Below are 25,705 nucleotides of genomic sequence, written 5' to 3' on the forward strand. Positions count from 1 at the left end.
ACATTCCATTTGCTGAACTGTTTACACAGATTAGGCAATGATTAACACCAGTTTGGTCAGAAATTAATTAATCCTTGATCTAGTCTTTACAGTGGCTTCATCATACAAATATAGAAATACATTGCCATGAAGCATTTACACTGGAGCAGCATAGTGTGGGTTGGAGAGGACATGAGCGCTGGTTTTGTCAGAGAAGCAACTTGACATCATGCAGTGGGAGATGAGAAATCTACCGGGTGGCCAACATCATGACAAACTCTGTCAAAAGAAAAGGAAAAATGTTGTCAGTCTGACATTATTTGACAAAAGAAAATACAGAACCGTGGCCAATGTTCTTTCACACACTGTGCTGTGACTAACACCACCATGTCCCAGCTGACTGTCACTGAATCTGAAGGACATGATGTGAATGAACAGCAGTACTGACAAGAACAGGGCAACACATAACACTGTGATCAATGCAATGTGTGCGGGCGGCCCTGGACTGCTGTGGAGGAGCCGGCGCTGCTCAGAGCAAGGGCACTGCTGGGGACAGTTCCGGCCAGCAGGGAGCAATGCGGAGCATGGCCATGAGTTTCTGCACGCGCCTGATGTCTGTCACCTGCTAGCACTCAGAGCTCCAGGCGTCACTGAACACTCGCGTGTGACTGGAGTGGACATGAGGGGGTGACACACACCTGATGCTCTTGGCAGTCACATGGTTGCATGTATGTTTATGCATGTACTGTGTGTGTGTGTGTGTGTGTGAGAGAGAGAGAGAATTTGCTGTGAAGAGTGTTACTACATAGACATGCTGGGCTTTTGTGTTGCAATGAACAATGCCTGTTGAGGTTTTGATATTTCACTCTGAATCTTTCAATACTGAATATTTAATCCAAAATCTAAGACAAATGTATGTATGTATATATGTGTGTGTGTGTGTGTGTGTGTGTGTGTGTGTACAGTATGAGTGTGTGTGTATATGTATGTGAGTGCATATGAGCAAGTGAGTGAGTGTAGACTGACTCTTCCTCTGTTGGCAGTGAGTTTGTGTACAAGAGTGCATTTGAACGGGAGTGTGTGTGTGCGCATCCATGCTTGTGTAACAGAGGCGTACCGTCGAAGTCGACGTTCCCGTCTCCGTTGAGATCGAGGTCAGTGAGGATCTCCTCCAGTTCGCCCTTCTTCAGTTTCTCCCCCAGGAAACTCTTCATGGATTCCTTCAGCTCCTCGAAGGTGATCCGTCCATCCCCATTACAGTCAAACTGAAGAAGCATGGATGGGGGGGACATACGCGACATCAGGCCAGAGAGTCAGAGACAAGTAGAAAGACAGAATAGTGTGTGTGTGAGAGAGAGAGGGAGACAGAGAGAGAGAGAGAGAGAGAGGGAGAAATGAAAAGGAGAGACAGCCAGGAATGCAGAAGGAGAAGTGAGCAGACAGAGGAGTGTTTTAGAGGAAAAGAAACACAAAGCCAGCTCTGCCAGCTCTGGCTGTACATATGAGATTGCGCTGCACTGACACATCACACTCCCCCCTCCTGTTCTGTGATCCTTTCATTGCTAGACAGCAGGCTCGCTCCCCTGTACTATAGCTACCTGGTGGCCATGCAGCCGACAGAATCACACCTGGGGCAGAGAATGCGCCGCCAATGTCTCAGCAGGGTGTCCTGTCCTGGGTGGATCATGTCCCCGGGGGCTCTCCCTTTCGCACACCCATCCTTCTTCTGACCTATCAGTTAAAAGCCACACAGGCATACCCCATTCACCCTGGCCCTACTCCACCGCTCAGATTAACATAAGCAGAAATCCGCAGCATGGAGGCTGCATCGTGACTCACTTTTCTTTTTATTGCTCCCTGGTTTTCCACTTTCTCTCTCACTTAAACTCCTTTTTGATGAAGACGCTTGCAAAAAAGCGCAGCTTGTACAAAAACCGAACTGAATTTCCTGACCCAGTAGAATGATGCAGTTTTGTTGGAGTGTGCAGCTTTTCTGCGGCTCGTGGTGTGGTGTTGTTCGGTGTGCAACCCCATGGGGAACTCTTGCTCCGTGCGTATTGACATAATCATTTATCTTCTAAAGAGCCCTGGCCTGGTTTACATTGTGGGCTCCCCTGTCCAATTATAGTGCTCACGTCATTAAGGCCACATCAGAGGGCTTACTGGGGGACGCAGTGAGCCGTGGAGAACCAGCACCTGGGTTCAGAGGCAGGGAGTCACTTGAAATGCCTGGAGGGTCTGGCCAAGTCAGATAAATGTGCTTGTGTACAGGTTTCCCAAACCTGCCCGTAATGAAAGTTCAAAATCTTTTGACATCCACCAAACTTATTTCACTGCAGTGGACAAATAAAGTTCAGATCCCCTGCTCTTAGTATTCAATCGTGGTAAATACTTCATCACTTACATAAGACAAACTCATTACCTTGAGAGAACTTTAGGACATTTATCATGAAAAGTATGGATGTGAAAAGCTAAAACTTTTTCCAAGTTTTCCATTTCCCTGTAAAACTGAATATAGACTAGGCTTGCATTTTTCAAGGTAGGCAGTTTACATTTGTGTGAAGTGATAAAAACATATTCATGCATGTTCAGCATAAGAAACCACATCAAAATTCTACAAATTATATTAAATGTAAGAGAGTACACACCTTGACACCATTAACTGCAGTATTCATAAACCATATGTGAGATACAGTAACTTCCAGAAGGTCATGTTTATGCAAATTGCTAATTTGAGGTTATTTGAGTTGTGGAACCAGGATCCTCTGCATAAAGTGGTACCCATTTACCACACATTTAACACTGTGCATATCAATATGTATCAATATACAGTAGGCTTTAGAATGGTACACGTTTACATGCCATATGCTGTGCATGCTCATATGACATGTAAATATTTACATGCCATATGCTGTGCACGTATATATATTATATATCTATGGCTGTGCATATTATGACATGGTGAAGTGTTCTGTTCTGAAACACTGACCTGCGCGAAGGCACATCGGAGCTCCCGTAGGCCCACCATGTGAGCAGTCTCAGCTAGCATGCGTGGGCCCATCAACTCACAGAAGTCATCAAAGTCCATATGCCCCCCCCCTATCCACAGAGAGAGAGAGAGGGAGAGAGAGAGAGAGAGAGAGAGAGAGAGAGAGAGAGGGGAGAGTGCTTCATCAGAGATATGAATGCATAATTTACAAACACATCAACTCATTTTGTTAAGTCCATTTATACCTTGTAAACACAATGAAAGAAACATCACGGTTTAGTTTACATGTCGTTATGCCAACCAGCCTGCACCAAGCAGGGCTCCCTTAGTCATGACTCGAACATGGGCATGGATCTATAAGGACTATCCCATCCCTACAGAGAGAGTGAGTACCATGGACAGCTCCACTGGAACGCAGGAGAGGCCTGCAGTAGGGGGCCATAGCTAACTCACAGACACCCTGGGCCTGATAAACACTTGGGTGTGTGAGGCCTTAAGTTGGCAGGGATATAGGGTCAAGGTCATCAGAGAGGTTGTTTTGTTAAGTAGAATGAGTCAGATGAGGACTTATTGTTTAAGTTTAGGTGATTAGGTGATTCAATAGTGTTTTTCATCATTCACCTTCCCTTATGAATACAAAGAGTTTTTGATTTGTGAACTTTGCCTCTGGTGACTTTTATTGAAAACAACCACACCTAATCCCCCAAGCTGCAATAACATGGTCAAAGAAAAAGTGTAAACACTTTCATTTAAAGGCAATTTGACTCAAAGCCACTTAGAATAGATAGATATTTTCCATCACTAGTTTGCTCCAGACTTTGATACAAGCTTGTTGCCCAACAGTCGTTCTATCAGCTGAACTAAACAAGCCTGAAGGCATTAAAGTATCTGTGCCTGCACACACAATGTTTACTGCAGAGAGAAAGTATGCACTGCTATGTTACTACTGGCGTACTGTACATTACACACATACATATACGCACACATGCAAACACACACACACACACGCATTAAATCACATATGACCTCCACCTACATAAATCTCACTCTCTCGCTCTCTCACACACTAATTTGCACAAAAATGTGCTTTAGAGTATACATAATAAAATGACAACCACTTGCATACATATTTATCTTTGTATGCAAATGTGAAATTTAACAATTTTACGTAACCTTGCATACTCACTGAAGAGCAGAAATATGTGTACATACACCCACAGAGAAGCACAGACAATGTGAAGACTACCAATTAACAACCTAATTGGCTGATAACAGTTTTGTTTATGCATAACCTTCTTAGGTTTAGGTTTGGCAAATATGTAAAGTTTACACAATAATGTTTAATTTACAAGGTGTGTGTGTGTGTATATGTGTGTGTGCGCGCGCGCGCGCGTGTGTGTGGTGTGTGTGTGGTGTGTGTGTGGTGTGTGTGTGTGTGTGGGTGTGTGTGTGTGTGTGTGTGTGTGTGTCTGTGTGCATGTCATCTGAGTGCTATCTAATATCATAGCTCTGTGTTTACCCTAATACTCTCATATCTTATTTCATCAAGTCTCATCAGCCTCCCAGAGAAGATCAGATAGGAGTCTCAGGAATCCTCTCTTTTTGTCACTATTGTGGTTATTAACATGGATGCATAGCCAGCAAATACATATATCGACACATATTCACACATACTTCCAGTCACATATTAAAGTAACACATAAACCAGCTAAAAACAGTTATGCCCAATACAAATCCATGTATGCACTCCAGTTAACTCTATAGAAGGTACACAGCATCTGCACAGGCATGCAGCTGTGCCCATGTATTGCAAAACAGTCAAGAACACACAAGTAGAGTTTAGAGACACACCTTCAGACCCCTTACACACTCACACACCACAATGACCCCCCCCCCCCCCCCCCCCTCTCTCCCTCCAACACACACTCACACGCACAAGCTCACACCATGCATCTCTTACATTTCATCTTGATCTGCTGGTTGATCTCGATGAGCTCCATCTCCGTTGGCATGTACCCCATGGTCCTCATGCAGTTGGCCACATCCTTGTAGTGCACGTAGCCGTCGCTGTCATAGTCAAACTCCTTAAAGGCCTGCAGCAGCTCTGTGGGGAAGCATCACAGCACAGCCGGGGATTCAACACACACATACACACACTTTTGACGCTTACAACCTTGGGTGTATGTGAAATCTATGACAGGGATTAAGGGCACCCACAGTATTGTCATGTATACCATATACAGTATATTACTGCAGGCTACGGCGAGGGCCATTTTTGTTTTAGTGCATTTCACAGCACATACTTTACTACTATGTATTCATAATCTACGGAACCCTGAAGGGGTCATTGCAAGATATTTTTTGGTGTATACCCAGAAAACGTGCACTTTACTAAATAGTGCTCTCAATTTAGTAAATTGTGCACACATTTTACTCAGTTGTGAGCACAATTTACTAAACTGTGCACACATTTACTAAATTGTGAGCACATTTTACTAAATAGTGTGCTCATTTTCAGTAAATTGTGCTCTCATTGTAATTTTCGTAAAAGGAGCACACAATTTAGTAAAACGTGTGCACGATTTAGTAAATTGTGTGCACAATATAGTCAAATGTGTGCACAATTTAGTCAAATATGTGCACGATTTACTAAATCAAGGGCACAATTAATTAAAATGAGCGCACTATTAAGTAAAATGAGCACACAATCTAGTAAAATGAGACCCCAATTAAATAAAATGAGCGCACATTCTCTCAATATACAAAAATATCTTACAATGACACCTCCTGGGCTCCGTAGTAATCTGTTTGCCTGTGGAAGCCTTTTATTTGTTTATGACAGTTGTTATAAAAGGCTTATGTGGTATCATAATTATGCCCTAAAGAAAGATGTTATGAAAAATATAAAATTTTCACAACTATTCTGTGTAATGGCATCCTATAATGTTGCTTTAAAAGGGTGTGAATTGTACCAGGCCAGACATTCCCGTTATAAATCATGTGTGATGTCCAAACATATGATACTGAAAGTGTGATTTTCCATAGAAAATGACCTTGGGGGAAAAATATATATCCATCTGTGTATCTATGCACAGTATGAGTAGAAGATGTCATTTTACGCATTATACTGTGTAATATATATATATATATATAACAAAATAGCTAAATAGAGAAACCTAACATCAGGGACTGGATCTCAGCAGAGAAAAAAGGAAACAGGAGAGAGTATTATTTATTTTGATGAAGAGGATTCTTTGTTTATCCTACAGTCATTTGCATTTATGAATAATCCTAAAAATTCATAAAATGTGAGCAGTTCCAGACAGCCATGACACTTTTTTTTCCTTCAGATGGGTATACATGCATATTGCCTATGGATGAACTGACAGTGTAGTGTTTACCTGTACTGACAGCCAATCAGCAGCCCAGTAACCAAGGGCATTGCAGTAGTGGAACACAGCCACCATATGCATGACCAGTAGAACAGCCCCTCTGCCACACCAGCGTGGAGCCAGTCATAGTTCCTTCATATTAATATCTTCAACAACTTACAGCGTATAATCAAGTGTAATTCTATTTCCACAGCGGTAGACCATTTGCCTCAATGTTACATTGCGTATTGCAATGGGTCTGGCCATTCTTTAGTTATTAAAGGGGACTTAATATGGAAATATCACCCTTTCTGTTCTTTATGCATGTATTAATTTGGGTATCTGGGGTAGCAAATACAAAAATATCAAAATAACACAAGCCATTTGTTTTTGCTGCCTAGGTCTGAAAACATGTGATTCAGCCACCGATTGAGATTCACTGGCTGAAGAGATGTCAAGTCTGCCAGCTTGTTGAATAAGACCAGACCACCCCAATTTTACCTATATTCCGCTCACAACTGAAGATCAAAAGTGTTCGGGACCTGTTAGCAACATGTTGAAGTGAAGCTCCATGCATCATGCAAGGAACAGGCACACAAATAGGCCACTCTGGACAGGGCTCTTCAAAAAGGGGTTGAAAAGGGTGTTATCATGCTTCATCCTTTTGGTATTTTGACCAAGGCATGACACAGGTTTTTTTTTTAAGACCTAGAAAAAGTCCTATTTAGAGGAAAACTCCAGAGTTGAAACAACCTGGGGTCTATTTATGGATGATAACGACAACTGTCGTTTGGGAGCAAAATTACGTTAATCTGAGGAGTTTTGAGTTAGACCATTGTTTGCATTAGCAATGAAAGTGTGTGGCTATGGAGCATAGATTCAAGTCAAAAGAAATCGCAATTTTCAAACCACTGAATAGCAAAAATAGCCTTCAGTGGTAGCATGAGTATAGGGTCCCAGACAAACTGAAGTACTGTATTGTAAATTGAAAGTGTACAGAGAGGTTATAACAAGACATGTTTCTGAAGGAAGCAAATAGCCTGACTTTGTGTTCCGGTAGCGTCAAATTGTTTTAACTCCGGATCTTTCCTTTAAGTCTTTCTTCCCCATGTTTCTCTCTCTTTTCCATTTTGTCTGCTGGTGGTGTTCTCCACCACCACAGGGCCGTTGAGCTGTGCTGGGTATGCAGTGGTGTGCACTGTCATCTGGCATGAATCATCGCTAGTGGGTGGGGATGGGGTTAAGCCACGGTGCAAAACCACACAATGCTTTTGTAAAGCACATGACAAGTGAAGTGACAAGACAAGGGAATTTACAACGTAGTGATGCAATGTAGCACTTACCATCCAGCTCCTCGGGTAATAACTCTCTGTCCTGTGATGAGGATGCAGAACACGAGGAAAAGGTGGATGGATGCCAGGAGAGAGAGAGGTGGGGGGGGGGGGGGGTAGAAGGAGGTACTTGAGTCAGGGACAGACATACTGTTCAATGGGCCATCAAATGACTTTTCTTCACTAGGACCTAAAGATCATGGCAGGCCCTCGGCTAGAGGTACTAATCAGAGAAGCCATCTCAACCCTCCCGAGGATTTTTTAAGGACCTGTTAAAACATTATCTCTTTTTCACAGTGTTATTAAGCAATTATGCTGACAAGACTGCAACCACAAGGTCAAGCCATAAAAAAACATGTACAGTTGCTGTCTCAGAGGAGAGGGGGATGGGAAGGGGTGGGGATAGAACTGAGGTAATGACAGAGACAGATGAGGAAGAGTGGAGCGTGTGTGTGTGTGTGTGTGTGTGTGTGTGTGTGTGTGTGTGTGTGTGTGTGTGTGTGTGTGTGTGTGTGTGTGTGTGTGTATCAGAAGTACTCCAGCAGAGAGAAAGGACCCTACGAGTGAAACAGTCAGTGTGAAAGTGGGGTGCAAACTAGGGAATTGAGGAGAGCGTTCCAGTGAGCAGTCCCTAGAGGACGCCTCTGGTGTTAAGCTCTCTTTTCTCTGCGGTGCATAATGACAGGCGGCACCCATCCCTGTGCAGGCTTTGACTGACTGACTGATGGAGAGGACTGAGATGCAGAGGAGCTCATTCACTAATAGGATTACAGCATACCATGCCTCTCCCTCTCTCTCTCTCTGTCCAAATCTGGACAGCCATGCATAGTCACACTCAATAAACGAACCAACATGTGCACACACAGACAGACATGTACACACACACACACACACACACACACACACACACACACACACACACACAGCGACACGCACATGGATTTACAGATTTGAGTGTGTATATAATTATACTTTGACAACAATGCTAATGCAGTTGAAGCCAATGGAAAAAAGACGCACACACACAAACATACAAGTGCATAAACACACAGACACACAATACAGGATCTGCTAAGAGCCTGGCTTGACCGCTAGATGAAGGACACACCACATACCATTGAATTATGGTCCCTCCTGGCACAAGCACACAGAAAATACTTAACCTCAAACTTACATACTCTCACATTCAAATATGTGAGCTTCCCCTATCCTCTTTACTGAGTCTATGGGGAAATATGACTTTAGATGACTTGAATGCTCCACTATCTGCTTCATTTTGGACATTACTGAAAATGATTTCTTGATATCATTTTGAAATAGAATGCAATATACAAAAATGATTTCATGTCACTTTCCCTATTTTGAGTGGCATATATCAAAATGAGCTGCAGTTCAATTTTAATGTTGGTCTAAGAGATCCAAGTGGATGCCAACTATAAACTTCACTATGAATTGCATTTGGGGCTAATGACAAAATGGCAAGCCTGGCAGCCAGTCAAGTTCAGATGCCAGCTAGAATCCTGTAGGACCATAGAGGAAGCTGATGGACACACATGACCTCTACTCCCAACACAAACACAGCACAGGCCACTCTCAAGTCATGATGACGGCCATTTGGTTGTACAGAAAAGCCTCTCTAGTGCTACTCCTACTGACTACTTGTGTCCATTCAACAGGAGCACAAGCCACAGGTAGGTCACATGCTCCACACTGACTGGACAGATGGGCAGATGATGACAGCACCTCGGGGAAAGTACACAGACAATGTATGAGTTTATTGAGTGAGCAAAAAAAGAATAATAATTTCATCACAGCAGTGTAGACTGTGACAAACGTAAGCATGCCTCTAAGCATAAATGATCAGCAAGTCTTGAAAATCAGGTCTTTTTTACTGTTTTTTTTGGACTTATTTCCCTGTCCAAATGCATCACTTCTACTCGTGTCGTGCTTTCTAGGGCGGCAACACAGAGACCGCTGTAATTTTGTGACAAGCGGAGGAGTCCAGGCACATGCCATAACAGCCACTTGTTACCAGTGCGGCTAGCTCCGCAGATGTCAGGGTTTGAACTGTACTGTTCACTCAGCTGATGAAGCTTACACTCTGAATTTGCACAAATATATTTCAGTGCTTCTCCCAGCTGGAGTTGCACTGAGATTGCAGAAATAACTGGGACAAAACCATGCGTCTCTGATCCAAATTAAATTCGCTGCCTGTATAGTCTTCCAAACACTATGTTGATAAAGCACAGAAATGTCTTTACCTCAGTCAGCATTAGCCACTTGTGGTATGACATTCATACATTAAAGGATATAATATCCTCTAAAATATCCAGTTTTAATGTTCCAGTTTGGTATAAGGGCAATATTATATGCAAAGCTCATTTCCTGTTTGAGCCTTTTAGAATCATTTCAGTCCAGAGATTCGCAAATGAACAGTCCCCTGGGCAGCGAGCGGATGCAGTGACACACATGCCTCCGCCGGCAGTGATGATGGGCGACTTGTTGTCAGGCTGAAGCCGCAGAAACTTGTTTGAGTGTCACATGCAGTGTGATCACGCTGTGATTTATGCATGCACAAATAGGAAGATGAATCTGGACAACGTGCACCCATTCAGATTTCATTAATTTCTATACGGGCAAATTAACTCAGTCTGTTTTTGTTTTAACAGAGGTACATGGTGATGATTAATCTTGTGTCTCCTGTCATGCATGCAAGTAATCAGACACACTCTCTCACACACACACTAACACACACACAATTACAGAAAGACAAAGTACTGCAACCTCTCATTTATACAAGAAACAGAACAAGCACTGAGGAAAATAAAAAAGTGAAAATAACACACATACAAACACACAGACACACACACACACACACACACACACACGTGTCTGACACACACCTCTTCATAACCTGGGCTGCAGGTGGTTATGAGGGCTAATTAACTGTGACAGGGATCTATAGTCTGTTAATGCTCCTATAATCCTCAGATTAAATAGGGCAAAGAGGGAACAACACACCCTATTTACTACATGTACCTTCTCTCTTTTGTTCTCCTGCACTTCCTCCTCCTCCTCTCCTTCAGACATCCCTCTTTCTTTCCCGATCTCTTGTTTTCCATGTTTTCCTAACTAACACCCCCCCCCCCCCCCCCCCTAAGAGGATGGCTCTCAGGACAGGTCAGCAGTGTTCTCTGTTTACTCTCTCTGCTGGTCCAAGGGGCACAAATGGCAGGCAGGGTAAAGTCAATGTCACATTTTCAAATCGTGGGCTCAGAGGCCATACAGGGGCCGCGTTGTCCTCACCTCAACATGATCTCTCGTGTCTTTACACCCAATTATCCTCTCACACTCACTCATAACAGTAATAATTACACACACTTGGTCAGTGTGTGTTTCTACTGAGGTCAAATGTGTACCTAAACTAGATTTACCGCAGAGCGGTACAAAATATGACCGCCGCCCAGTCCAGCACATTTTTTCCACAAAAATAAGTGACGATTGTCAAATTGCATTTCCTACTTTGTTCCTTTTTTCGTGTTTGTAATTGAGTGTGTGCAGAGTGTGGTTGTTTTTGTGTATATTTGTTTTGTGTGTGTTTTTGTGTGTTTTTGTGCGTGTGTGTGTGTGTGTTTGTGTATGTAGGTGTGTTTGTATGTGTGGGTGCATGTGTGTGAGGGTGTCTGTGTGTGTATGTATGTGTGTTTATGTGTTTGTGTGCGTGTTTGCGCATGTCATGTGTGTGCATGTATGTGTGTGTGTGTGTTAATGTGTCTTTGTGTTTGTGTGTTTTTATGTATGTGTGTGTGCATGTGTGTGTCTCTTTATGTATGTGTGCATAAATAAAGCAAATCAGGGAACCACCTACTCTTTGTGATAAGTGCCATGGGATCTTTAACAACCATGGTGAGTCAGGACCTCAATTTAACATTCATGCAAAGGATCTCCTGCAGTACAGTGTCCCTGTCACTGCAATAGGGTATTGGGATTGATATTTTTTGGTGGCTTTTGGCCGGCCACCAACACCACTTCCAGCAGGAACCTACTCTTCCAAGGAGGTTTCTTATCCAAGTACTAACTAAGCCTGCTTAGCTTCAGTAATTCAGCAGTAAGTAAGTCAGGGTATCTGCTGGTCTGGCTGCTGGCTAAAAACAAAAGGTGAAAGGCATTTATGATTCTAACTGTCTCACTGAATTGCATTATGCACACTCAATTCTCACTGTTATCTGCTAGACAACAAGTACCAAAACATGATTAGTTCACACATTTCACATGTAAAATACATTTTATACAACCCCACCCCCATCTTGCCTGTTCAGAAATTCAAGAAGAAATTCTTGAATGTGCGTGTACATGTTTATGTGTGTGTGTGTGTGTGTGTGTGTGTGTGTGTGTGTGTGTGTGTGTGTGCGTGTGTGTGTGCCTGTGTGTGTGCATGTGCGTGCATGCGTACATATGTCTACTGTGTGTGTATGTGTCATACGTAGGATTACTGTGAATGTATGTGTGTGCGTGTGCATCTGTTTATGCACATGTGTGCATATGGAATGGGTTAACATGACCTCTGGAGGCAAACATAAGCAACAAATTGGTCATCCTAGGCCCTACGGTTCTCAAGATATTCACAGAAAACTCTGTTGGTGGACAGTCACTAAATGTACACATAAATTAAAAGATCAAAACGAAAAACAATAGTTCCATGCGATCATTGTAGGGCTACATGCCCACCAAGTTTTGTGCACCCCGGTCTTTCAGTGTCCTGGGAATCCTTGACGGAAAATTGGCCATGCGGAAAAAAAAAGAAAAAAAAAATCTGACTAAACCTATATGACTGCCGCTTCGCTGCGCGACGGTCATAATAAGGAATCCCAAGAAAATGCTTTAATTCTCAGACTTATTTTTTATCCATTTCTAACATTGTCATAATGCACTTGAGTTATTTTGGTTAAAATCTATGTTGTGTATTTATGTGTAATCTATATGGAAAGTATAGCAGTGTGACTTGCAAATGAATTATCCTGAGCTCCCACACATCAAAGACTGGCAGATGCTTTGGGTTGAGATATAAATAATAAGGGCCGGTGTTCAGTGATCTGCGGAAGCCAGGCAGCTGTCAGGAGGACCCTTGTGAAACCAGCCTACAGATGAGGTCCCTGGGTGCACTCCCCTAACCTGCACCTCCCTCTGTCAGCCGCGGGGGAGCACATCGGAAGAGACAATATGGTCGAGACTGCTTAGACAGCAGGAGAACAGATCATGTCTGAACACGGAGTGGCACCACCAGACAACTCCTTCATTAGAGGATGGTGAGCATTCTGGTCCCATTTTGAACTAGTAGTGAGCTAAAGGCAACACAACTACTTGACTAGCTGTAGTAGATGTTAAGTACGCAATGCTGGCTAGTGGCTATACTGTAGGCAAAACGAGCTGGAAAGACCAGCCTATGAAAGTGAGAAGTGAAATACATACTCTTATAAGAAGTGACCAGTGGGACATTCAGCTTAGTGAGGGAAGGAATGAGGTCAGAAGATTCATCTATTATACAGTACATTGGCTAACCCACCAAATTTGCCCCTGTATTGCAGAAAACAGCCTGTTTTAAGAGTGGGAAATGGTGAGGGGAAATGGTGCTCTAAATTATCCACTGTTGTAGGCTTAGTTGCCACAATGATTTTTTAATACAATTTCAATGTAACAGTAGACTTAAATATCACTAGACATTTGCTTTTGTTGTTGTGTTATTACTGAACAGTGAGATATAATGGCTGGTATATTAACCTGGCCAAACAGCGCGTTGATGTAGGGTGCGTAGATGGCAGCGATGGAGTTGTCACTGAGTTGTCGGCTCTTCTTGCGCTGGCTGGATGAGCTGCTCGTGGAGTCTTTGTGTGTTGAGCCTTTATGGGAGCCTCGGAGAGAGGACTTCAGGCCATCCCCTGGAGACTGAGTGCGAGAGGAAGTGCTGCCAAAGGAAAGTACAGTGAGAAACCTTCTTCACCATCACTATCAATGTTATTACCATCATTAAAGCACATTATGTTTTTGTTTATTCCTTAATATATTACATATTAAAATGTTGCTTTATTTTCACACCTCTACACCGGGTTATTGGACAATGTCACAAACTAATAGAACCAAGACACCTGAGAGAAACAATATCTTCAACATCTCTGAGATCATTTAGCCGCTAAAGCCAGCAGTGGTTTTATGTTAGTTGAAACTCAACAGAAAGCTAACAAGCTCAGTGTTATACTCATATACTGTAGCCTACTATGGAGTCAACCGGTGACATGGGAGCTAGAGTTCAGTAAAACAACAAAATCATAGGTTTGTATCAACAAAACTATCCTTGAAATGGTTTTAAATTAATGTGACTGATTTCTACAGTAGCTTTCCTTGCTAACAATGGCAATTTAGACTGTGGTGAGGACCTGTAGGCTATAGGCTACTGTAGTTCTACAAGCAAACCTGTCCTAAGAATGAAAATGGGAACTATTTCAGCAAATTAACAATGGAAGTGGATTTTTGGATGAATGTAACCATCTAGGTCTGTATTATTTTCAGCTACCCAAATGCTGGGTCCTCCATAATTCCATACAGCATCTCTATAACCACGACCAATGTCATGGCAATGATAATCAATATCTATGGTATGTCACCAATTTATTATGCATTTCCTTGCCATCCCCCATCTGCATTTTGTCAGTCTAAATCATAGACTGTATATATAGAACAGTCTATGGTCTAAATAAACAAGTCAAGGCCATCAGTAGGTCTCATTAATTCATCCATTGATCTAGTTATTGCCAATCTTTGTACTCTCAGTTGGATTGAGGCCTACCTCCCTGCAGCAGAAGCGGGTCGACTCTCCGACCTTCCTGCAGCAGAAGAGGGTCGACTGTCCAACCTTCCTGCAGCAGAGGAGGGTCGACTGTCCGCTCCCCCCTTCACTGGGACCTTCTTCTCTACTTTTTGAGACATGCTGTGGGAGAGATGATAGAGTAAGATAGGTTGTAATGGTCCAGGGTGATTGCATAGGTGGGTGGGAGTTGCTGTGGTGTTAGTATGTTTCTGTGTGTGTATGTGTGTGGCTGGTGTAGATATGACTTGTAAAGAAAGTGAGCAAATTACAATTTCTTCCCTTTAGCATGTCAGTGGTAAGTTGAAGAGCACGAGAAGCTGAGATGAGATGGGATGAGATGAGACCGAGAGGGATAGAGGGAAGAAGAGAAACAGAGAGAGCGAGAGAGGAATAGAGAGAGCGAGAGAGGAATAGAGAGAGTGTGATTCATGTAAGGAGAAAGCAAACAGACTGACAGCACTGAGGTGAGTTGACGTCCCTGTAAACCACACGAATCAGAGCATTTCAACCGGCAGTGTACCGAGGCGCTCCAACATAATGTTGTATACAAAACCAGTACGCTCCCGCTGCCGAGCCTCCGGGAGACACGAATGAGAAGAGACAAGCAGACGAGCTGGACGATAAATTACAATCAGCAGTTTAATATGCCCGTGCGCCAAGCCGCGCCACTCTGCTCCTTTGCCCATCAAGGCAACCATCAACACAGAAATTGGTGATGGCCACTCGCGAACAAGCCCACATGCCATGTGCACCTATCTTGTTGTGAACACAATCCTTATTTAGCTGTCCTCAGTCTGTGAAGTCCCTAGAGAGAGGAATGTGGTGTTTTCTCACCTTCGAATGACTCTGTAAAGTTCTTCATGTCTTCCTTTGTTATTAAACTGCGTTCAGAGAGTATCCAGAGTATATTATCATCTCTGGAAAGTTTTGCTTTCAATAAAGTACATTAATGAGACGTCTGATTAGATTAATTGCTTCTATTATTCTCACAATTAAGGCACTTCCCCTGCTAAATTGTCCGGCTGAACTGGGGGAGTAGTTGGACATGGGCCTGATAGTGTCTCACTGACTCTCTCTCTCTCTCTCTCTCTGTCTCCCCCCCCCTCTCTCTCTGTCAGTGTGTGCATGATATTGTTTCTGTTCCTTCAAACACATAAGTACCATAGGAACAGCTATCACTACCCTTGCACAAAATAACAGTTCCGGGTACCCAGACTCTTTTCACAGAGTGAAACAAAGTGAGTGAGTCTGGTGAAACCAGGCTAGTACTACTTAAATTTCCTGCATATCAACTGCAAACAATTCCTTCAAAACTGCATTTTTGACCATTGAAGTAGAGCAGTTATTGTTTGGTCTGTAGCTTTAAGTTACTCTGGCATATGGCATCTTTCATTCTGACTGGTGTAAACACAGAGGACTGATTCTGGTGGAAAATGCCATCGTCCTCCGACTAAGACTGAGTACTTATCTCTAGCGGTTAGGATATGTCGCACTGAGCAATCCGTCCGCAACAACACAAATAAACTAATGAAGAAATAAACAAACAAACAGGTCTGTTTATCTACATGACTCATTAAGCTTCAGGGTTTTACAGACAACCCCCCACCCTCCATTCCCACCCCTGCTTCCAGGCTGCCCAATCCCTGTCAATCACCTCGGCGATACGAGCAATTTGAGCTCCTAATTTGAGCTAATTGCAGAGCTGCTGCGGAGAAGCAGAGGGATCATTCTGGAACAAACTGAGTGGCGATAGACACATTAGGGGAACAAGATCAGATGTGAGCCTGTAAACGCATGGCAGAGACACGAGAAGATGACACATGAAAGTGAGAGATGAGACCTGCTCTATTTATATTCTGAACGCTAGAGACAAGCTTTATCTACATAATCTCCTAAATGCCGCATCATGTGAACAGATCAGCAGGCCGTCAAATTTTCACCTAGTTTTCAGACACACGTTGCGGGAAAAAGACGTCTCCTCTTCCCGCAAATTTAGCGTAATCTCTGTGTGAAAAGGCCTATAGTCTGTCTTCATAAGAGTGGCATGACACTGTCATGAATGTGTCATAAACAAGTCATAAACGTTTATGACATACGCTTCTGTCACTCGCTTATGTCAAGTGTCATTTGGTTTTGTCATGACAAGTTAGGGTTAGTGTCATTCGGTTTTTGTCATGACAAGTTATAGGGTTAGGGTTAGTTTCAATCGGTTTTTGTCATGACAAGTTAGTGTTAGGGTTATGAGTGTCATGTCACTCTTATGTAGATACCTTCATGTAAAGTGTTACCAACTTTTTTATAATTAATATTTTACATTTTTTTATATAGACTGTTATTTTCTTATCAATAAGGTTCTTTCGAGACCAGTGGGCAGAAGAAAATCTGTGCTAGTGGAGTCATGACCTGATCTTTTTTTGTTGGTAACAACTTTTGCTTGGCAGTGAAGCAAACTCAAAACACTACTGTTACCTTTGACCCTGCTTTGTGTGAGGAAGATGAACTTTGTTAGACGGGTGTTTGTCTGACATACTTCTGGTATGTTGAGTAAACATGTTTAGTTGTAGCATTTAACATTGTAGAGATTTGCATAGGCTAAAGCATGAACGCCTTCCAAAGACTCAGCTGTCGTTGGATCCTCTCTTTAATAAATCTGTGAATTTCCCAAGAAAGACTTGACCTAAACCCAACAGACCAAATGTTGTCGCACAGCAGCTTGCCCTGATAGCATGTAAGGTGCACCATTACAGGGAAGCTACACCAGGTGCGTAACTGAAGCACTCCGTTCGCAACGCGTAAAATAGAAAGAGAGAACGGTTCTGACTTATTGTTCAAGTCTTCCGGAAAGCAACTCTTGGGAACACACACTGATAGCTCAGCTCAACTGTCAAGTCAAGTTTTTAATTCATGTTTTTAATCTCTTACCTCTCCTTTCCCCATTGCCTCTATCCTTTAACTATATATCAATATCAACTATATTTATAGCTTTTACAGCTTCCCTGCTCTTTTCCACCGGTAAAGGTTTCTCACTAGGGTTGGGATAAACGATTATTTTTTAAACGATTAATCTAGCGATTATTTTTTCGATGCATCGATTAATCTAACGATTCATTTTTTTCAGTCCGATTCGATTTCGATTCGATTCAATTATCGATTATCTCCCAATTAATTCACTAATAGCAACTTATACATGTTTATTTACATATGAATGAAAAAACATGAATTCTTTAACATTGCAATATATGTTTATTGCTCTTAAGATTCCAAAATAAAAGACTATACAAGTGCAAAGTAATGCATTCTTAGTCAGAGGTAGCATTCAATAAAGTTCAGTAGTGTATGTCTAATTGAGTGCCATTTTAAGTGTCATTTTAAGACGTTCGCGTGGGAATCCTTGCAATTAACATTAACACAGTTAAAAGGCCGCTGATGTGTGGATGCAATTCATAACGTAGTTAGTTCAAAAGCACTTTTGAGTCTTGGAAAACACTTTTCCATTTACATCGGGATTTTGCAAACATTCAGAGTCAATAAAATGAGCCTGAGTAACGAATACAAGCAGCTGCAAGTAAGCATACAACATAGAACATCAATGTGTGTTGGCCGGTTTTGATTTTGTGGTGCCCAGCCACAGATTAGTCAACGTATGGAAAACACTGAAGGTGTAAAATTAAAAATATTTAGCAGCACATGTTATGCTTGACGAATCGACGCTCATATTTTGCGTCGACATCATCGATTACGTCGACGCGTTGTCCCAGACCTATTTCTCACGTTTAATGGCACTTTATTAAAGGAGACATAAACTCCTTTAATGTCTCCTATATCCCTCTCCCCCGCCTTCCTTCCTTGTTTTTCTGCTCCTGCTCTCGTTCTGTTCATGCTCGGTCTTCTTCGCACGCTACTGCCACTTCCTCCTCTGCTAGCTTCTGTGGCAGATCAATCAGGGCAGCCCTGAGCCTGATCCACAGCGACCCTTAAGACAACACACCGTTAGCCATCTAGACACACCGCCACCATCGATCTCTCGCCACCGATTTTGTGTCACTGGCCAATAGTGTGATCGCGCCCCCTGTTAGCACCACATTATAATGCTCCACACACCACTACACACACATGCACACATGCATACACACACATACACATGCACACACACGCATACACACACACACACACACACACACACACACACACACATGCACACACACACGCATACACACACGCACACACACACACATATGCGCGCACACGCATACACACACACACACACACACACACACATATATGCACACACAGACACACACAAACACAAGCACATGAATGCAAAATTGCACACAGATTGGCGCACACATATCTTAGATTCCCCCACAAAATTAATAAAAAAGACACCAATATAACCACAAAACCTCCCTATCAGTTGTTGTCCGTGCGAGCGGTCCATCCAAGTCCGTGCGAAATCAATCGGGCAACCATGTCATGTTTTCATTCCATGTCGCTACTGGCACTCTTTGTCCTGTGCTAATCTTGTTTAGCATCTGGGCTTGTCAGTAATTATGGATGGGCCGGTCCTGTGCCCCTCTCTCCCCCTCTCGACTGCTCTCCAACACACCCGCGTTCTCCTACCCAACACATGATTGATACCACTGTGGTTTTATTCTGGATGAAAGTCCCCCCTGGTTCTCCTGACCGTGATGGATTGTGTCTAAAGTGATGAATTTATCGATGCAAATCGGACACGAGTAAATCATGCTGTTGGCCACAAGCACTCCCCCAGTTCCTTACCTCTCAGTGCGATGTGAAGGTACGTCGGTCAGAGAGACAGGGCGGTAGGGAGACAGGCACGGCGAGTCTGTCTGTCGGAGTCTTCCTCACCTGCGTCTGTGCTGAAGGGTATGAATGAGAGGGCCTCAGCCTAGTCCTCCCCTCCCGTGTAAGTCCCTGTAAGCGGAGAGAGGTGGGAGGTGGGGCTGGGGAGAGTGATTATCTCCCTAAACATGTCTGGATTAGGCCCTGATGACTGGTGTGACTCGGGGTGTGACTGTCTCGAGGTGAGAGAGGATTTAAACCCTGAGAAGGGAACTGAGAGGGACGAGTTCAAGTGAAAGGGAGGAATGGATAGAACACCAAAGACAGGGGAAGAAAGAGAGGAAAAGAATGACAATGGCAGTGGGAGAAGCGTAGATGAGAGACACGCGTTGAGCGAGTGGGTGGATTGATTTATCTGGCTGGATGAGGCGAGCTGTTGAGATTTATCGTGTGATGACTGAATGGGGCCTCATGTTTTAGCTGGTCATCAGTGGAGAGGTGTCCAGGGCCATATTTCCTGGCTCTCTGGTGGAGTGGGTGGAGGAGAGAGCCAGCCGGGGGCTAATAGCACACAGCAGTGGGGGCGTCTGGACTACTGGCACCCATATCTGGGCCTGTCTCCTGTATGCTTCATGCCATTGGTTAAAAGAAGGCCAACACTATTGACTTCAGCTCCTCCAAGCCGTGCCATTGTTTTTGCATTTTATACCAGTTAACTTTCAGCTGTTAGGTTTGTTTGCTTGGCATCTTTGTTTTTAAAGATGCTTTGTTTTTAAAGATTTCTTTATTAACTATATCTTCTCTCCTGATACAAGGAGAGAAGAGGAATGAATCTAGTGACCCCATCTCTCTTCCTTTAATTTGTCCTTCCTCTCATTCCCCCCTTTCCTCTCTCTCTCTCTCTCTCTCTCTCTCTCTCTCTCCGGTCGAAGCTCCCTGTAGGCAGTGGGTGGGGGGGTTCCACTTTGTTACACTCAATTATGCTTACTCCCTCACCCAAAACCCTTATTTTGCATTTTAGTGTTTTTCGCGAAGAAAATCTGAACTTTTCTTTACCACCAAGACATTAAGAGGGGGGGGGGGGGAATGCCAGCAAAAGCATTAATGTCCATAATAATGATGCTCGACTCCGTAGTCATCTCCCAATGGACATGAGGTGTTTGAAAAGGGTGCGCCTATAATGGAGTCAGCTAACAGGACTCCCACCCCCCCCATTTCTTTTTGCTGCTGTCATGCATTCTGTGGGCCAAAGAAACACAGGCAGGCCCATAGGAGGCCATTTTCACGGGCAAAATCATAGCAATCAACAACTGCCACACACACACACGCGTGCGCGCACACACACATGCACACACACACACATGCACGCACACACACACGCACACACACACACATACACGCACACACACACACACACACACACACGCGCGTGCGCGCGCGCGCACACGCACACACACACACACACACACACACACACACACACACACATACACGCACACACACACACACGCGCGCGCACACACGCACACGCGCACACACACACACACACACACACACAGACGGGCAGCTGCAAGGTGCTAAATCGGCAGTGCCCCCTCCCACCTCAGAGGTTCAGCATAGTGGAACGATAGCACATGACGGATGACCAGCAGTGAACAGTAATGTGCCATAGCTCATCTTCAATAGGCAAACTATCAGACCTTGAGTGGCAGGTGTGTGCATGTGTGTGTGTGTGTGTGTGTGTGATCTAAAGAGAAGAGTGACTGAGCTATGATTGGTTAATTTGAGCAGTCTTTGGGAGACGGTAACAGTATAGATTTGGGGTTGGCTGTCTAATGAGGCGTGAGGTCATAGGTGACTAATGACACAATATTGGGAGATAATGGCAGGCTTCCCGCCTCATTTCACACGCCTATGTGCTGAACAGAAGGCTACACGCAACGGCAGAGCCGTCAGAGGAGCATCAGCTCACTCTTGATCCACCACTCCCTCCATCCATCTCCCAGTGACCATCTCTCCGTCATACTCTCCTGACGGACCCCCCCCGGTCTCTATCATGTCTCATAACAAATCTGATGTTCGCGCTGCTCTCAGGCAGGCAGCAGATCCAAATCTTCTCTCTCTGGGTAGATGTATGTTCCTTGCTCCTGTTCTCTCAATCTCTCTCTCTCTCTCCACCTCTCTCTCTCTCTCTCCATCTCTCTGTTCTTTCTCAGATACAAATTAAAAATCCAATATATCACAGCTATATTTACTGCTTTGTTTAAATTTGTGGCTAATGAGGCGCCTGAATACATCACCAGCATGTTATGCAAGAGTATACAATGGATTGGACTATTTTAAGTCAGAAACGAATTGGTATTTCAAATTTAATAGATTGTTTCATGGCATGAAATTCTCTTCTTTCTCTCATTACAAAACCTATTTTTGCTGCCAGTGCCTCTCTCTCTCTCTCTCTTTCTCTCTTTCTCTTTCTCTCTCTGTGCTTCCATCTTTTTCCCTCTATGTGTTTTTTCTCTCTGAAAGGTCAGAGCCCCAAACACGAGTGCTTTTGCCGTTTTTGATACACATTTAGCCATAACAGTGTACGTCTCTGTCTGTTGTTTTTCTTTAACTCGTCCCCACATCCCACTCCATGTTTTCTTTTCCATGTTATTCTCTCCATCTCTCTCTCTCTCCACCCTTTCCTCAGACCCGGCGGCAGACACAAATTCACGGACGGGCATTACACCTTTCCAGGGGGGGCACGGGAACTTAAATTGATCACGGTAGTTTAAGCTTACACTTGACAAAACATTCTAATATGAAAATGTAGCTGCAATTGTTGTAAAATGGTGCAGCTCCTTTAAGAGAGCCCCGTGCGCAGGGAGAAAAAGTGAGAGGGGATATGTGTGTTAGAACTGAGATGCGTGTGGAAAAAGTAGACGTGCTGTTGAGACTGGAGCTAGTCATATTCAAAATAATGCAAAAATAAATCTGCAGATAAAACCAAAATCCTCGTTCATTTGCTAACCACTTTCAGATAGAGTGTTAGGGAGTTAGCCCCGAAGTTACGGATAACTTCGGCCCTGGAGTGGTAACAAGCTCCCTGTTCTCCGACTAGGTCAGAAGAAAAAAACAGTAAAGGTTAACGCTCTCAAACAAACCCAGAAACTACTAGGCCTACTTCTACTAACTACGATATGAGATATAGCCTACCTGCGAGCCGATAAGCTATATTTGTCATCGGATGACATGGGTTAGTGCAGAAATGAAGTAGACTGCGCCACGTAACCTCCTCTCCACTTAGGCGATGGGCTTACCTAATGTTCCTGATTGATTAGCTACGGAATAATACAGATTTTACAAGTTTTATTTGCTACTTGCTAGATTGACAAACGTATAATACAGGCCTACATTTAATAAGTGTTCAAAATCAATCTATGGGATTGGGGTTGGTTGGAGCAGCCAAGCTCGTCCAGGGCGGGCACAGATGACTTCCAGGACGGGCCTGGCCCCCCAAAGCCCCCCCATGCCGCCGGGACTGGCTTTCCTTCTCCATATGCCCCATGCTATTTCTCCACCCCTCACCCCCACCCTCTCTCTCTCTCTCTCTCTCTCTCTCTCTTTCTCTCTCTCTCTCTCTCTCTCTCTCTGTGCGTGTCACCTTCAGCGGTGTTCTGGAGCACTTGGCTCCTCTCCTGCTGTCCAACCCATGCTCAGTGAAGCAGCCTGAGGGCCAACTGCCCCCTCCCCTCCTCTCCTCGCTTCCCAGTTTATTTATGGGAATATGCTGATAGGGCTAACCCAGGTACAGGTACAATACCTCTGAGAGAGAAAGGGAGAGAGAGAGAAAGAGAGAGAGAGAGAGGGACACAGAGGGAGAGAAAAAAGAGCGGGAAAAATGAGAGAGAAATAGCAAAGATGGAGAAAGTGAAAGGGATGGAGGGAGAGGAAATGAGGGGTAGAGAGAGAGAGCAGGAGAGGCCGTGACTATTCATCAGTCACCTGTCACTATCTGGCCCCCTTCACCACCTAGACAAACAAATAAAGAAATAAAGAAGTGAAAGAGCCCGCCATTCATCAAAAGCAGGGAGCAAGTGCAAGCGGGAGATATACAAGGGAGCACAAGAGGGGTCCAGAGAGTGTGAAAGTGTGTCAGGGGGACGGGCCGATCAGGGTGCACACAAGGGAGAGAGGGAGAGAGAGAGAGAGAGAGAGAGAGAGAGAGAACGAGAGAGAGAGAGAGCGAGAGAGAGAGAGAGAGAGAACATATAACGTCCACTGTGGGGATGCCACAGAAAAGTGGGAAACTGGGTCGGCTGCGGTGGGAGAGGCCAGGACTGGGCGGAGCTCAAGGCTCCTGCCTCCAGATCATCCCCGGAGACCAACGCACTCCAGCCCCAGAGGTCCCCTCTGCCCCAACCAGGCTGCTAATAGAACAGGTCCTCCTGCTCCAGTGCCATTCTCAGTGAGTCAGTACCCAGGGGCCCAATTCATTTTGCTTGCACATCAAAGATTTAAATCACCGTGAAACCGTTTGTACTGTATGGCGCTATGAGAGGGTTCACCATAAAAAAGGAATTGTTAAAAGGCTAAAAGGACTGGGACGTGGGTTTGTTCTAAAATTAGAACTGCGGTTCCATGACTGTGTACAGTGGAGTCATCAAACATAGAAGTTCCATACATCTCACAGTCTAATCTCAAATGACAGATTTTACAGATGACAGATATATCAACTTATCAGCTTCTGTCTCAGAAAGATGTTCTTTCATATTGCATAAAGCTCCCAAAGTGTCGTCTGGAATATTTTTGCTCACTGTCTGGTCGCAGACATTTTTTCAACCTAATTTGGACTTCATTTCCCAATGTCGGTTCAATGCTGTCTTGAGCGCTTGACAGATTGCATTGACATGTCAGCAAAAACAGAGAAATGCTCGTCTTCGGGTTCTTTTTTAAGTGGCCCAGGGCACACCGAATGTTGACAAATGGAAAACAACAGTGTTTTTTAAACAGTTCTTGCATCACCCCATGGAATGATTACAAAAATGGCTCTATTTTTGCATTTACTTTGTTGGTTCAATGAGTGTGTATAAGATAGACTATACATCTGTACAACTAATATTGGATAACACAACATGAAGATTCAATTTCTATGGATTCTTGTGAATATTTCAGTACCCAATATGTTGCATCTACTTATTGTGCTGCAGCTACACTGCAGCCAGAAGTCAGGGTAGCACCAAAAGCGGAGGGGGGCATTTTGGATCAAATTTAATTGAGACATAATAAGATTAATCTGAGAATGTAAAGCACTATACAGATTGTACATGACAAAAGTTGTCATTTTTGGATTCCCAAGAGTCAAAGCTTTGAAATGGTGTATAACATTACTATGCTACATAGCAATATGGTGCATACAATTGATTTAGAATGTTGGGGGGGGGGGTAACCGGATCCCCTATTTTTTAACAAGAATGATAGAATGAAAGAAACGTAATAGGGAAAAGATGAAGAAAGGAATAGTGGAGGAGGACAAAAAGAGAATGAGGAGATGCAGACAGAGGCGGAGAGAGAGAGAGAGTGAGAGTGAAAAAATGATCAAAAGTGAGACTGGCATAAACAGAATGAGAGAGAGAGGCGAAGGGACCAGATTAGAGATAGAGAGCGAGAGCGTGAGAGAGAAAAAGGAGAGGAGGAGGACAGGCAAGGCTAAGAGCCAGAGTTAAATAAATGGAATCCAAACCCCTCTGGAGAGCAGAAGGAGGGTGGTGATCACAGAGAGCGCTCTCTCTCTTTTTCTCTCTCCTTCTCTCCCTTTCTCCTCTCTCTCTCTCTCTCTCTCTCCATCTCACTGCTCTGGGCATCTCCTCTTTTAGACGAGTGTGTGTGTCCTCTACAGCATTTGAAGTGTCAATACATGTGCCTTTACTGCACAGTGCACACAGAAACACCACCACAGACATGGCCTCTGAACTTCACCAACACACAAGGGGTCTGCCCTGCCAAACATATCCACTATTTACACTGCCTCTACGGCTTCTGAGTAAAATATAGAACCCAAACAGAACATCCCAGCTGCATGCAGCATTGCTCTCAACAGGATGGCAATACCAACCTTGACTACAATATTACATTTGACTCCTCACCCCTGTGTTGTCAGTTCTACCTTTCATTTCGTGTCAAAAGAAAGATATTGATATCTGTTGACTTTATTTAAACATGGACAATGCAGGGTTTGTACTGTGCTCAAGGATCATATTCCAGCCACCCTAACTTTTTAAAAATGAATAAGTGAGTAAAGAAGAAGTAGGCTACATTTAGCTTTACTTTTTTGCAGCATCTTGCACTGTAATATGCAGCACAATGACCCTGGTACAATATTGAACTT

General features: G+C 43.8%; 1 protein-coding gene across 1 annotated transcript; it reads right to left on the bottom strand.

Moving 5' to 3' along the window:
- Positions 1-30: 30 nt before the first annotated feature.
- cabp4 (calcium binding protein 4) lies at positions 31-19,391 on the bottom strand. The gene is made up of 8 exons (XM_042102520.1): positions 19,312-19,391; positions 14,512-14,652; positions 13,449-13,632; positions 7,683-7,713; positions 4,929-5,072; positions 2,969-3,078; positions 1,097-1,244; positions 31-258 (listed from the first exon to the last, which is right to left on the bottom strand). The coding sequence occupies exons 2-8, from the start codon at positions 14,649-14,651 to the stop codon at positions 230-232; spliced, it is 786 nt and encodes a 261-aa protein (XP_041958454.1). The 5' UTR covers position 14,652; positions 19,312-19,391; the 3' UTR covers positions 31-229.
- Between the last annotated feature and the right edge of the window lie 6,314 nt (positions 19,392-25,705).

The sequence above is a fragment of the Alosa sapidissima genome, chromosome 1 (assembly GCF_018492685.1).
Source record: "Alosa sapidissima isolate fAloSap1 chromosome 1, fAloSap1.pri, whole genome shotgun sequence".
NCBI classification, from domain to species: domain Eukaryota; kingdom Metazoa; phylum Chordata; class Actinopteri; order Clupeiformes; family Clupeidae; genus Alosa; species Alosa sapidissima.